At 43.4% G+C, this 15,608-nt stretch overlaps 1 protein-coding gene across 2 annotated transcripts; it reads left to right on the top strand.

Moving 5' to 3' along the window:
* Window positions 1-1,266: 1,266 nt before the first annotated feature.
* LOC115764621 (histone-lysine N-methyltransferase, H3 lysine-79 specific) lies at window positions 1,267-14,572 on the top strand. 2 transcript variants are annotated; one of them, XM_030707783.1, is made up of 7 exons: window positions 1,267-2,571; window positions 3,052-3,635; window positions 3,703-3,875; window positions 4,580-8,356; window positions 9,552-9,776; window positions 9,843-10,265; window positions 12,873-14,572. In XM_030707783.1, the coding sequence occupies exons 1-7, from the start codon at window positions 2,293-2,295 to the stop codon at window positions 13,958-13,960; spliced, it is 6,549 nt and encodes a 2,182-aa protein (XP_030563643.1). In that variant the 5' UTR covers window positions 1,267-2,292; the 3' UTR covers window positions 13,961-14,572. The 2 variants fall into 2 exon arrangements, with proteins under 2 accessions (XP_030563643.1, XP_030563644.1); XM_030707784.1 differs by lacking the exon at window positions 12,873-14,572 and adding an exon at window positions 11,912-12,133.
* The last annotated feature ends 1,036 nt before the right edge of the window (window positions 14,573-15,608 follow it).

The following is a 15,608-nucleotide window of genomic DNA, read 5'->3' as shown; positions in this document are numbered from 1 at the left end:
TGCATAAACATGCATGTAATGTGTGACAGATTAGTTGCCAGACAGGATTGTGCTGGGTTTGAGATACTCAACCGGGCTGTGTTTCAATCTGTGTGTACACACACACACACACACACACACACACATACCTGCACAAAAGGCCATTCGATTTAATGTGGCGCTTGTCTAGCCAAAATGTTTCAACGTCCAAACCGAGCGCTTTAAAAACGCTTGAATGACCCAAAGCTTTAATTAAACCCATTCCGGAAAATTGCCAAGGGTTGTTATTGATTTTTCCGCAGCATTTTCGCGCACACAAACAGCCCCACTCCCCCTCCCACAAAACACAAAATTTAAATAACTGTGGAAAGCTGTTGTCGACGTTTTGGCTATGCTAATGAAGTCCCATTGTCGCTCTTTGTGGGCCACGCCCACTCACATAAGGGCAGAGCAGCCAAAGCGCACGGGAATTAATTCACATTTAACAGAAGATTTAAAAAAAAAAAGAAAAGAAGTTGAAACGTGCCTCGCATTATAAATTAGCATAATAAATACAAAGAATGAGCGACCGATAAATAATAAAAATTAAATCGCTAAAAAAGGTGTTTTATGTGATGCACATAAAAAACCGACTGAAATTTAAAAAAAACTGGAAACTCAATAAACTACGTCATTTTTTCGTGGGGATACGCAATTTTTCAGTTTAAGAACTTTACAGACTTTATGAACATTCCAAAAAAACGAATTTTGCAAATGTTGGTAACAATTTTTGGTTTATTCATCAGAAATAAATGGTATCTAGTATATTTTGTAAATTTGTTGATCCTCATTTAAAAGTTATTGGAGCAAATTAAACACAAGTATTCGAATTGTGTGGCAAATTATGTAACTTTAAGGAATGCTGTAAGAATGCGATTTCAGTTTCCCGAAAACTTTGGTAATGCATGGGCAATGTGTATATCTTATAAACCGCTCATGATAACTGATTAAATTAGTAATGTAGCATTATATACTATAGTTATTTAAATAGTTTAGTGCTTTACTCTCAGATTAATTCGCACTTATTTATTGATATTAGATACGTATTCTGAGAACACAACATTGTCGCATTTTTAATCAGCTTCTAAGTTTTGAAGCACGCTCATAATCAGCATCTCGAGTTGGTTTTCTCTTGTTTCTTAATTAATTCGATTTTCATTATTTATGTTATATTTAATGCATTTTCAAGCCTTGTTTATTTATGTTCTACCATTTCTCTGTTTTTCTCTTTTTTCTTGCAGACCCTCCCCAAAAAAAACCAAAACAATAAAACTAAATCACAAAAAAACAGTTTTCTCAAAAGCTGATATCTCAATCACATACGTCGCATACGTCGTTTTGCAACACTGAGCGACGCGCGCGCGCATTATGCGTAACGTTAATAGGCAAAGCGCGCGTGCCGTGGAACGCAGTGAATCGAAACGCAATTGCTGCTGGACTGCGCGACGATGAAATGAAACGCATGCAGCTGCAGCAACAGCGACAGCAACAACAACAGCAACAACAACAACAACAACACCAGCATATGGCAGGCGAAAATGTTGTCGCACATTGAGGAAAATGCATCGTTTTCTTAACATACAGCAAAATATAAAATTACGCAACTATCATCAGTTACTTTTATATTTTGTTGCTGTTCCATTGGCTGCCACTGCTGCTGGAGGAAGACGACGAAGAGGAGGCAGAGACGACGGAGATCGAGACATATTTGTGGGTGGGAAGAGCAGCAGCAGCAGCAGCAGCAGCAGCAGCAGAAGCAGAAGCAGAAGCAGAAGCAGAAACAGTAGCAATCATAACGTAACGATCGTAACGTAACATAACGTGACGCACACAGAAGCAAGTAGTAGACGATAGTTTGTTCTCTTATTGTTTAGCCCAATACACACGTACACACACTTTACCCAACGCTGCCACTGTTCCTAAGACAACAACAACAAACAAACAACCTATCACATCGTAATCGTAGTTTTAACGCAACCATTAAGTAAACGAAACGTAACGTAACGCGAGACGCCTCAACATTAGCTCCTATGCCAACGTTTTTGATCATCAGCATCGCCATCATCAGCATCGATATTATTATCATTATGCATATGACACAAGATATATGAACGCCCATGCTCATCATACATCTGACACTGCAAGCAACTGCAACAGTTAAATCGTTAACAAGAATTGACAACAACATTTGCGAAGCATAAAACAACAACGTGACGTTGTTTTAGTGTTTCGTTACCCATTGACCTTTTGCCGCACAGCTGGCAAGGGTAAAATATGGCAACACCGCAAGTCAAAGACTTGGTGTTGCGCTCGCCAGCTGGCTCCTCCGATACCATCACATTTGCCTGGCCACTGCAGATTGGACATGGACAGGATAAGCATGACAATGGCATCGATATCATCGACACAATTAAATTCGTATGCGATGAGCTGCCATCAATTTCATCCGCATTCGAGGAGATTAACCTCAATCACATTGACACTGCCTGCTATAAGACTATGACAAATCTTGTCGATCGCTTCAACAAGGCTGTCGACAGTATTGTTGCATTGGTAAGTACCATTTATCAACTCAACTGCAAATTTAGACAACAAACATTAACATAATGAATCACATTTTGGTAAAGTTGTTGCTTAAGCTCGAACCGATTCGAAGGTTTTGTTAGGAAGCATCTTTATTCTGGCAAAGCCAGTTCGTAAACTAATCAATTCGAGAGAATCCCTTTACGTTTTTTACAAAAGTAATACGTAACCTATTTAAAGCGAAACAAAATTCTTTCCGATTTCCATTGCTCAACTTTGCTTCAAGAACTTTAAACGACAGTTAAAATGTGAGAATTAAAAGCATATTCAAATAAATAACTTCAAATAAAATTCTATTTCTTCTAACCGAAATTGAAATGTTTATTTCAAAAGAAGAGTATTTAATTTTCATTTGTTCCGTTTGAAACAATCGATTCGATCGAACTCTCAGCTTTATTGGCATTCTAAACTGTTGTTGATCGAGCTAATTATTAAAATTGATTATCACAGGAAAAAGGAACTTCACTGCCCGCCGAGCGCTTGAATAAGTTCGCTCACCCTAGCCTTTTAAGACACATACTGCAATTAGTTTACAATGCTGCCGTACTCGATCCGGACAAACTCAATCAGTACGAGCCCTTCTCGCCGGAGGTGTACGGAGAGACGTCGTACGAGCTGGTACAGCAAATGCTCAAACATGTCACCGTTAGCAAGGAGGACACGTTCATTGATCTCGGTTCCGGTGTGGGACAGGTGGTACTACAAATGGCCGGCTCGTTTCCGCTCAAGACATGCATTGGCATCGAGAAGGCGGACACGCCCGCTCGCTATGCGGAACGTATGGATCAGATCTTTCGACAGTACATGAGCTGGTTCGGCAAACGCTACTGCGAGTACAAGCTGATCAAGGGCGACTTTCTGGTGGACGAGCATCGCGAGAAGATCACCTCCTCGACGCTGGTGTTTGTCAATAACTTTGCCTTTGGTCCGACCGTCGATCATCAGCTGAAGGAGCGATTTGCCGATTTGCGAGATGGCGCTCGAGTTGTGTCATCCAAATCGTTCTGTCCACTCAACTTTCGTATTACAGATCGGTGAGTAATACATTGACATATATTTTTGGAACAATGTGTTTGATCTGATAATATCTGCCCATTACAGAAATCTTAGCGACATTGGCACGATTATGCATGTGAGCGAAATACCGCCACTGAAGGGCTCCGTTTCATGGACCTGCAAACCGGTTTCATATTATTTGCATGTGATCGATCGCACTATTTTGGAGCGATATTTTCAGCGCCTGAAAACCAAGGGCGGTGATCATGAGCATGTGGGTAAGTAATTGGGGGCTGGGCGGGGCAGAGATGTTAATGTATACAGCACACGTTCAATCACAAATCAGTTTTGAATATCAATCATGATCAAATCAAATCAAATCAGTCAGTCAGTCATAAATCAGAACATGTTCAATCACAATCAGTCACGATCAGTCATTATTGATGACTATTCTAAGTTTCCGTTTGATCTTCAGTTGAAACAATCTCAAATAGTTAGGTCTATAAATATATTGCCCGATCTAAGTATGAAGCTAAGCTATTTGTAACACTGAAATTTATAGGTTTAATTTGAACTAAGGCTAAAGGAACCTAGCAATAATTTTAAGTTTTGGGCCTTGTTTAAGTATATATGTAGGTATAATAATATTTAAGAACATTTTCTTAAAATTAAGAAAGTTGATCTTATTTTTTGTTGTTGACTTTTCACTTTAACTTTATTGTTCGGTTCCTTAATTGACCCTTTTAAAATATTTATTAGTAAATAATTATCTTTAAATTTCAAAACAAACTTTTGTTTATGATAGATTTCTGTTTTAAACTTCATTTAAAAACAGAATAAATTTGTGGGAGATTATAAAATTGTGCTGTATTAAGCAGTGCTCTCATAGCCATGGGATTTACTAGAAATTTATAGTAATTTGTTGGCATTTGGAGATTATCTAAATGTTGCTAATGCCTTTTTCTTTCGCAATATCTTTCAGGTACCGTGCGCACCACACGAGATCGCGCCAAACGTGAGGCCAACATTGGCCATCAAAACAACAATCACAATAACAACAACAATCACAACAACAACCATCAGCGGGAGCAGCGGGAACAGCAGCGAGAGCGGGAAAGGGATCTGTTCAACGGCCCCGCCCAGCAGCGCAATCAATCGCAGTCGCCGGCGAATGTCAGCGGCGGCGGTGGATTAGCCGCCTCCAAGACGCGCCAACAGCTGGCAAGTGCGCAGCAGCAGCAACAACAGCAGCAGCAGCAACAGATGCAGCAACGCAGCCTGGACATGGACAGCAGTACGGAGAGCGACGGTGAGGGTGAGGCGACCAATGGCAATGGCGGCAACACCACCACGGCCACCACGTCTACGTCGAATGGGCCAATGACGCGCAAGGTGTGGTCGGACTGGTGCAGCTCCAAGGGCAAGAGTTCGCAGTCGGATGACGAGGAGAACAACAATAGCAATAGCAACAACAGCAACAGCCACCACGGTCGCGGCCCACGCGCCATCACCACGCTGAAGAAGCGAAAGAAGCTAACGCGCAAAGCGGCTATTGCCAGCAAATCGGCGGCGGCCGCACAGCGCGAAGCGGAAGAGGCAGCGGCTGTGGCTGCAGTTGCTGCATCCGCCACGTCTGCGTCGGCCAGCAAGGATTCCAGCAGCAAGGAGGATCAGCCGCGTGCGGCGAGCGCTGGACCCGGACGCAAGGGCCGCTTGAAGAAGGGACAACGTGGACGCAAGTGCTTAAAGATTGCCGGCCTCGATGTGCTGCACAAGCAGACGGTGCTGAGCACCTCGCTGGATGCGATGACAAAGAAGCTGCCCGCAGCGCCGGGCACAGTTGACCAGCAGCTGACGTCGCTGCTCACCGGCGACATGTCGCATCGCGAACTGGACATACCCACAGCGCCCCAGGATACGCCCTATGCCCTGCAAATACTGCTCGATGTGTTCCGCTCCCAGTATATGACCATGATTGAGCACATGCGCTCGAGCGCGTATCTGCCGCAGGTGCAGAAGCAAATTGCCCAGGAACAGGAGCGTATGGCTCGCCTTAAAAATCGGGCCAATCAGCTGGACAAGCAGATCAAGGTGCTGATCGATGACAGCGTAACCCTGCTGAAGGTGCGCATGAATGAGCTGGGCATCAATGTGAACTCGCCCAACGATCTGATTGCCCAGGCCAAGGAGATTGTCGGACGGCACAAGGATCTGCAGCATGCGGTCAGCAAGATGCGCAACGAGGTAACCGTCTACGAAAGCGAACAGAAATTGCTGCTGAGCAAGCAGCTGAAGCATCTGCCCGAATACCAGAAGCTCTGTGCCGTCGCCAACGGCGGCAATGGCAAGGTGAAGCTCGAGCTGCCGCACGAGCTGTCCGAAACTGCGGCCCAGGAGCTGGTGCTCAAGGAGATAGCCAATACGCTGAGCCAGCGCAAGAAGCTCTATGCGCAGGTCTCCACCATCGAACAGGAAACCAGCTCGCTGCAAAAGTCCGCCGAGGAGCGCAGCACAGCCACCGTGCTGCTTGCCCAGGGCACCAACATCAGCCTGGCTAGTGGCGCCCCAACAGTTGCAACAAGTGCCGCAACGACTCCGACGCTGGCCAATTGTAACAAATTGGTAAATAGCAAATCGTCGCGTCGCAGTCGCGAGCATCGCGCACGCTCGCAGGAATGGCCCGAGGTGCCGGAGGTGGGCAAGATACAGGAGAGCAATCCCGAGGTGCTGGCCCAAAAGATACTCGAGACCTGTCGCCAGGTCGAGGCGGGCAAATTCCAGCCGCCTCCAAGCACCATCAGTGCCGTCAACTTTATCAACGGCCAAAAGCCCAAAATGGAGTCGAAGACGACGCCGGCGCTCTACAAGGACAGCACTCTGATGCCGGCGCCCAAGCAACAATCGCAGCCACAACAACAACAACAACAACAACAACAGCAAGCTGTGCTGTTGCCCAAGTGCGAGCTGCCGGGACTGGGTCGTAAGCAGGAATCACCCAAGGTGGCCAACTTTGAGGATAGGCTGAAGAGCATCATAACATCAGCCCTAAATGAGGATCAGGAGCAGCGCAGCAAGGCAATGCCCATTATGGAGACGCCCGCTGTGCCGCTGCAATCGCCCGTCTCGAAGCGCAGCAAGCAAATGGGCCAAACAACAGCAGCAACCGGCAACAGCTTGCACAACATTATCACCGTATCGACGCAGGGCCTCATGCATTTGAATGCCAATACGACCATATCGCCTATAACGCCACCTTTGCCAGGTCCGCGTGCTGCAACAGCTGCGTCCACGGCGCCGCCGCCGCCCGCCAATTTGCCCTACGGCAGCGCCTACATGAGCAGCAAACAGCAGCAGCTGCAGCATTTGTCGGGCAAGTATGGCCAAACGGTGACGCTCAAGGAGTCCAAGTATTCGCCAGCCAGACCAGGTGCATCAGCACCGCCGCCGCCGCCACCACCGCCGCCGTCGTCCTCGTCCGCGTCGTCGTCATCGTCAGCAGCGCATATGGCCACGCTTTATGCTGGGCACGGCTCAACAGCGGCGACAGCACCCACAGCCGCTGATCTGGGCTTCCATCGGCGGCGTGCCTCGGTGAGCGCCAACAGCTACGAGCATTTTATGGTGCAACAACAGCAGCAGCAGCAACATGCGCTCATGTTGGCCCATGTGGCACAACAGCGACTGCAGCATCAGCAGCAGCAGCAGCAACAGCAGCAACAACAACAGCAGCAGCAACAACAGCAACAGCAGCAACAACATGCACAACACGCGCCAATTGGGCACCTTCATCATCATCATCAGGCAGCGGGCACATCAGCTGAGTTTAAGGCGCCAGCAGAGAATCTGCTGCAGCGCTCCGGCAGTCGCGAACAACTTTCAGAGCAACAGCAGCAGCAACAGCAACAGCAACATCAACAATTGCAACAGCAACACCAACAGCCACAACAACAACAACAACAACACAGCCTGGATCTACTGCCGCGTGCCAGCTCGGCCAACTCGGACTATGCTGGTTACCGCGTGGAACGTCTGTCTGTTCGACCGCCCAGTCGGCCCAGCTCCAACTCCTCGCAGCCAGACTACACACAGGTGTCGCCAGCAAAAATGGCGCTGCGTCGTCATCTCTCGCAAGAGAAGCTCAGTCAGCCGCCGCAGCCGTTGCCCACGCCACCGCCCATGTCGCTGGCGCCGCCGGTGACAGCCGGCAAGACCATCGGTGATCTGGTCAATGGCGAGATCGAGCGCACGCTGGAAATCTCACATCAGAGCATCATCAACGCGGCGGTCAACATGAGCACCGGCAGCGCCAGCAGCAGCAGCAGTGCGCATTTCATGGAACGCGCCTTCCTGGCCGAGCGCACCAATGACCGTCTGCTCATTAATCTGAATGCCCAACGGCCGGAGCGTGTGCACGTTCGACCCCTGGGCGAGGATGCGCCGGACCCGCAGCCGACGAACTACAGCCAGGCGGCATCCAGCACCAACAACAATCTGGCCACCTTGGCCCACGTTGCCTACGCCCACAAATCGCAGCCGGGCGCACGTGCCTCCTCGTCCTCTCGTTCTGGACGGGACTACCAGCCGGTGACATTGCCGCGCGCGGAAATGATGGGCTGCATCGAGGCCTACTTCCACGAGGAGCAGCAGCAGCAGCAGCAGCAGCAACAACAACAGCAACATCAGAAATCAAAGAACACAGTCGGTGGTGCCAACGCGCTGCGGGCACCACGATTGAATGGCGCCAATCCGCCTTTAGAAGGTAAGTGCCAAATAGTAATAGTAAAAGTAGTTTCCTAGTTAAAATTAACAAACTTGCCGATCAAAGTAACATTAAATAAGGTATAAGTTATACGCTAGTTATTCAAATATGTGCTCCAATATGAACATACGTATATCAGGAATGCACATTTTAAAAACTATTCTATATTAAAAATTATATTTATAATTAACGGAAGCATATATTGCAATGAAGAAGGGCATGTTCTAGTTAGTTTTGAATAGGTGAGATAAGCCTGGGTGATTCCTGGGAGGCTCTTGACAAAGAACTCAAAATCCCTATTGGTTATAAAACTTTCCTCTTAGTCAAAACCTTTACCTTTACCTTTGCTTTACCTCAACCCAGAGATTGGCCTACTTCTTGCCTCTCTTCAGTCCTATGTAGGGAAGGTCAGGGTGTAAAATTTCAATCAGTAATTCTTAAATTCCCCCCACTGGCCTCTTAGTTCGATATGTATATGTAATATTTTATCATTCAAGCAAAATATAGGACAAGCGTTAAGTCTAAGTAAAATTTATCAAAAGTAGTAGAAGAAGAAGTAGAAGATGACATTGATAAATCAATTATCAATTATAATAACCGAATGCTCTTAAACAAATTAAATGTGTTTATTTTAATCATTAAGTATAAAATGGTTTTTAGCCATCTCATTTGATTTTCCTATTTACAAAAGCAAATTCTCGAAATACTCAAAAATATTTTATGTATATAAAAACTGAATTATTATATTTTCAGTTGAATTCCATTTATATATATTTATTATATATAAACAATACTATATTATAATACTATAAAAAAAAAAAAAAACATAAAGTAATAAAAATAACCAATTTATGTATAAATCTAAAAAATGTAGAAAGAAGACTGAAAATGATGACATCAATATGTATTAGAAGTAATCGAACTAGAAGTAATCGAACTAGATGTACTCGTACTCGAACTATACATACTGTACAACTAAATGCCAAACAACGATACTGAGTGGATATACCTTTCCGTATTACACTGTTTGACAATTTACCAAATATTTTTGTGGCGCCATCTTTTGTCCACAAATATTTATTGTTGTTACTCCCGAAGTGATCCCAATGTTGGATTGAATCCGTACCGTAGATGGCGCCACATTACCAAAACATTTCTATTTGCATTGCTAATAAGTTTTGTCAATTTGTTACAGGACTAGCCGCCTCGCTGCAGGATCATGTGCGAGCACGCAAATACAAGGAGGAGAACGAGGAGCGACAACGACGCGCTGCAGCCGCTTCTTCATCATCATCATTGGAACTGGCGCCGCATTACGCTCATCAGGCGCCGCCCGCCCATAGCTACCATCAGCCGCAGCAGCAGCCGCATCATCACACAGCCGCCGGCATTATCAATGGCACGCCGCACAAAGTGGAGCGTAAGCTATAGTAACACTTGAATTTCCTGCGTGACATGTACTCATGCGCATTTTCTCTATTTGCAGTGGGCGTGAAGCGTAGCTCGCCGCTGGCGCCGCACCAGCAGCCGTCGCGACCCGCCAAATTGGCGCATTTCGATCAGCAGCCGCTTGCCCATGCGCATCAGCATCTGTACGTGAATAGCAATGGCGTGTCGGGTCTGCCGCCGCCAGCACATGATGCCACGACGCCGTCGCCGACGCCGTCATCCTCATCCTCGTCATGTGGCAGGCGCAGCAAATTGCTTGTGGAGCCGCCGCTGCTGATGAGTCCCGAGATCAACTCGCTGATGGGCGATGAGCGGCCGCTGCAGCTGTCGACGAGTCATCAGCAGCTCTACCACCATCAGCAGAAACCACATCAGCAGCAGTTGCGTGGCTCGCATCAAAGCGGTCACAGCATCACGCCCACCATTGTGGGCGGACAGCGCTCCAATGCCGCCGATGACGGTAAGCCATTCGTATGCCAAGATTTAGTTACAACACACACACGCGCATTTCATGCACCACATGCACCACATGCACCACTTGCACCACCAGCACATGCACAATGTCATCAGTTGCACCACTATCAGACACGCCTTGCCACCCAATGGGTGGCACAAGATCTTACCACAAAGAACAGACGGTCAACCGTCTCCGCTTCGTCGGATGATGACTCTGATACCGAAAGCGTCTCATCCTCGAGCTCCTCTTCCACTTCCAGCTCAAGCGGCAGTAGCTAATGCAATACCATCTGCCTGATTACACGCACATTTTACACACATTTTATACACTTTACATCTTTTTTTAAATTAATGCAATTAGTTTTAAATATATACAGAAAAAGAGAAATTTGCGGCCATTTAAAGGTTTTTATTTGATTCATGTTGTGTGTTGTTCGTAGTTTGCTTTATGTCTCTTTTATTTTTATTTTCTGTGTATGCTTTGTATTTTGCACTTTCAATTTGTAGTTTGACTATTTTCTTCTTGTACATCTATTTTTTTATTGCTTTCGTTAAGCATTCAATTAACATGAAAATTACTGTTAACGAATCAATTAACATTAGTTAACATTTGCTGCGTAACAGAGTCTGTAAATATTAAAAGCGTTCGTCAAACGCACGTCAAAAGTGAACATAATATCCGAACATGAAAAAACCTAAACATATTCTATTAAAATACAAATTTTAATTATTTTAACTCGCGCACATGATAATAATTCGCTTTTCATCCTAGAAACGAGCGATAGAGCTAAAAAAGATCGTTGATTAATGTTTGCTTCGCATTCTATAAAAGCCTCAAACCTAAGACAATATACAAATATTTTTGTTCATTTTCATTATTTTTGTTTTTTTACCAAAAATATTTACTAACTCATTGCGTCTCTTTTAATGATGAATAAATATAGTGTTAAACTTATCAATACTCATAAATCAACATGACAATCCTGGAATATGTTAATATTACCATAATTTATGAACTAGATATTGAATTCTTATTGTTCAAACACGGAATAAATAAAACTAAAAACCAAAGAAACCAAAGAAAACCAAGAAGAAGCGCAAGGATATGTATATGAATGTAATGAAACTTTACTTGACTTTTGTGAAATTTACCTTTCTTACATCTACGATCTTAAAGATACGGTTATTTCCTCGCTAATTAACAAATGAAACATAAAAAATAACGTTTTCTACAAGCCCGTCGATCGATAAACATAAAAGAATAAAAACACATAAAAGAAAAACTGCCGAAAACATGCAACATTTTAAGCTAATCCTCATTAAACTGGTCACGTCATGCCAAACATCTCATTCAATTCATAAAAAAATAAATATACACCTGACACACACACACACATACACAAAACGCTCTCTGTATAAAAAGACATAAATCAAAATCAATCAATTTTTTTTTTCACTTGGATATTAACAATCTTCTCTGGAATGTTATATATACATTTTTTTTTTTTTCATAAATAATTTTCAAATATTTACTAAAAAATAATATCGAACAATGGACAAAATTAATCAATAAAATCAAAAAGCAAGCGCCCCTTTACTTATCCAAAACTCGACTTTATATCCCTTCTATTATGCTCTACTCCCATACAGTTACCGATTCGGCAAAGCATCGTACTATAACTAATTACGATCCCAGACGTCGACTTCGCACCCCGACTTCGACTTTGTCTGGCGCCACGAAACAAACTGCTACCAATTGTAATACTCATAACAATGGATTTGTTGTGGCCGATAGTAGTAGTACCAATAATAATAATAATTATAATGATGATAATGATAATAACAACCATTGATTACCTCAAAAATTCTCAAAACCAAACCCAACAATCATTCAAAACAAAAGAAAAAAAAAAAATCAAAATCAGCACGAAAATCCCGAAAATATGCCAAAACGTAAAACGTAAATGTTGTTGTTGAAGAGCAGAGTACAAAAACCACATTTAATAATATAATTAAAAAACAAACAACTTGACACATATAAAAAGACAAAACATAATTATTTTACGTTCAATAATTTAATCTAACCGAATTTAAAACAAATTTATCTAGTATGTATATTAAATATACACATTTATAAAATTAAAACATGAGCATGAGGTAAGTTCTGTTGCGCCTAATTGGTTTATTTCTCTATTTATTTTTTAAATTTTTATTTACATATTATTTTTCATTTTATTTATGATTTTCCTGATATATTCTGCAACGCTCTAATTTTTAATCTTCACACACACATGCACACACGCCGCAAGCCATAGCTAAACACACTCATACACACACGCACACACACACACACACACACGCCATTTAGCATATATTTGAGTCACTGTACAAAATGTTCAGGGCTTAGCCACACATCGCGTTATCGTTATCGTTATCGTCATCGCCACTGTTATCGAACCCACACCAGCCTAGCACTCACACACACACACACACCAGCAACACCCGCAGCAGCAGCAGCTCCTGCTCCTGCTGTAGCTGCCGCTGCTTTCACTTAACCGATTCAATGGCTTGTATTTATATCTAATCTATTGCTTATGTCTTTCCATGGCAGACGATGTTATTGCGGCCGACGAAGAGTCCCACTGGCAGCATCGGGTCAGCTCCGGCTTTGATCGGCTGGTGGCCTTTGCCAGCACTGAGCTGGACAAGACGAGGCGCTCCATTGATGGCGACACGGTGCCCGCCTCCATAAGCTGCAACACCTCGCCGGACTCGGGCATCACGCACAGCAGCAGCAACTCGGATGCGGTGCGTACATTTTTGTCCACCTCGTCCAGTTCATCGCAGCTGGAGCTGCCCATTAACAACAGCAGCAGCAGTAGCAGCAGCAATAACAGCAGCAGTCTCTATGCCAGCCAGGTGCACAATCTGAGCCATCATCCGTATCAGCATGGCCATCAGCAGTTGCAGCAGCAGCAGCAGCTGCCACTGCAACAACAACAGCAGCAGCAGGCACAGCAACAACATCCTCAGCAGCAGCAGCAGCAGCAGCAGCAGCACTTGGCAGATCATTTGAGCGATAGCAGCATGAAGTCTACGGCCTCCTCATCGCTGCACGCGAGCAGCTCGCTGAAGACCGTTTCGCCGGTGGACTCGGGCGCCATTGAGTCGCCGCCGCTGTCTGATGTGGGTCTGCCACGCACGCCCAGTCCCAGTGCCGCCAGCGTGGCCACTCCCCCGCTGGCCCATGCGCCGTCGCCTGTCAACGAGCTGCGCATACCGCTCAAATATCAGCGCAAGTCGAAGAGCGGCTCCGAGAAGCACTACAAGAAGAAGTTCTGTGAGCGCAACTGGGAGTACGACTGCGACGAGCTGTTGGCCTACTCCAACTCCAGTGCACCGCCGACAGCAGCCGATGCAGCGGGCAATGGTCCGCCGGCATTAGATGTGGCCGGCGGCGTGTCAGCAACGCCGACAGTGGGCCTGTGCAAATCGGGCAAATCGCCCAAGGAGAAATCGTCGCCGCATCATGGCGCCAATAGCAATGCGAATGCGAACGCCAGCTTTCACCATCATCACAAGTCGTCCAAGTTTCGGCCCAAGGGCAAGGACTGGGACTGGTCGCTGGACAGCAGAAGCAACACGGGCGAGCCGACGGCAAATGGAGCCGGCGGTGGCGCGAATACAACGAGTAATTAATTTAAATTAATTTAGTTAAATTGCCGAACAGAATGAATATCGTACGAGGAGAATTGGGAAAAGGAGAACGAAAATGAAAATGAAAATGGGAAAATCTAAACGCAAATGAAAAAATTGCAATGTTTTTTTCTTGCTTAATGTTCAATTTTTTTTTTTGGAAAATCATATGTAAATCGATTCGAATGGAGTTGATTGTAACTTTTTAATCTGTAACTAAATGAATTGTGTTTATTTGTAGTTAACTTATTGTATAGCAGCGATTTTTGCCTTGTTTTCTATTATGTCTCTGTATGTTTATTTCCGTGAATTGTAATTAGGTTAGTGTAGCATATTTTAACTGAACATGTGTGTTAGATCTTAAGGCACCAAACCATCAAGAAACGCAATCGCAACAACAGCAACAAAGCCCCAATTACTGATCAACAATGTTACTGACTTCATTATTACCAAGTTTACTATTATTATCATTACTATGATTATGATTATTAATCCTTAAATGTATTTTATTTTGTATTGTTTAATTGATTTGTGTTCGTTTTAAGTTGTGTGTTTTGTCCTTTTCTGTGGAATTGTGTTTTTTATGATTTTTAAATAAATTTTAAACTAATTACAAACTTCTCCTGTGTATATTGGCTACCTTTAATCATCAACATGATTTATATATATATATATATATCCAGATTGATCTGTTGCCAGCTTAGTTACAATTTCTCGTGCTGGGACCAACAAGCTTCAGTAATCGATCCGTTCCTGTTCAGAAGATAAATGTCAAAATTGTCAACGTCGCTTCCAAAATCAAATTACAATCTAAAGATATGCAAAATTAATAAGCAAATATTCAAAATGCAATAAAACGCTTGTCAATAAACAAATATTTAGGCATTCGAAAATATTGATAAATGCACGTTGATACTTTTTTTTTTCTTTTTCCCATTCTGATTACTATACGAGTATATAGTATATATATAAATAAAACTTTTTGGTGTACTTTAATGTAAAAACAAGGCGTTTCTGCGGCCGCCTTGCTCAAAATTACCGAGATATGACACATTAATGATAAACTAAACCAATATAGAATCCGATTTGGCGCAACATTAGCATCAACAAGAAGCAGAATAAAGCAGGCAGCAGAACAACAAGTAACCTTATTAATTAAAGAATTTTCCACCTCAGCGAAATAACAACAATTTTATATATATTATATACATAAATAATAATATAGCAGTAGCGGCATATACAATATATATATATATATATATATATATATATATATACATAGATCTATATACATAAAGCATATGTGTGTGGCCATTCCGGGGGCAGGTTCATTGTCAAATCTCAGAGTGAGGGCGATGAAAGTGAAAGTGAAAATTGTAACGGAATCGGTTCGATAATAACAGCAAAAACAACAGCAGTCAAATATCAGGAAACAAATTAAACAGTAAACAAACGGAAAAAAAAACATGATTTACAAGCATTTAACAACAAATAATAAATATTTAGTAACATACATATATAAAATATATACGTAAAACATATTTAACAAATAGTCTTTTATATGTTCATGAGCAACAGCAAATGCATAACATTAATTTAAACAAACAAATAAATAAATAATAAAACAATAAGGCCCCTAGCAATTTAAATG

Source organism: Drosophila novamexicana, unplaced genomic scaffold (assembly GCF_003285875.2).
Source record: "Drosophila novamexicana strain 15010-1031.04,08,12 unplaced genomic scaffold, DnovRS2.1 tig00000870-arrow-arrow-pilon, whole genome shotgun sequence".
NCBI classification, from domain to species: domain Eukaryota; kingdom Metazoa; phylum Arthropoda; class Insecta; order Diptera; family Drosophilidae; genus Drosophila; species Drosophila novamexicana.
The sequence above is the reverse complement of the archived record's forward strand: the minus strand, read 5'-3'. Positions and strand labels throughout refer to the sequence as shown.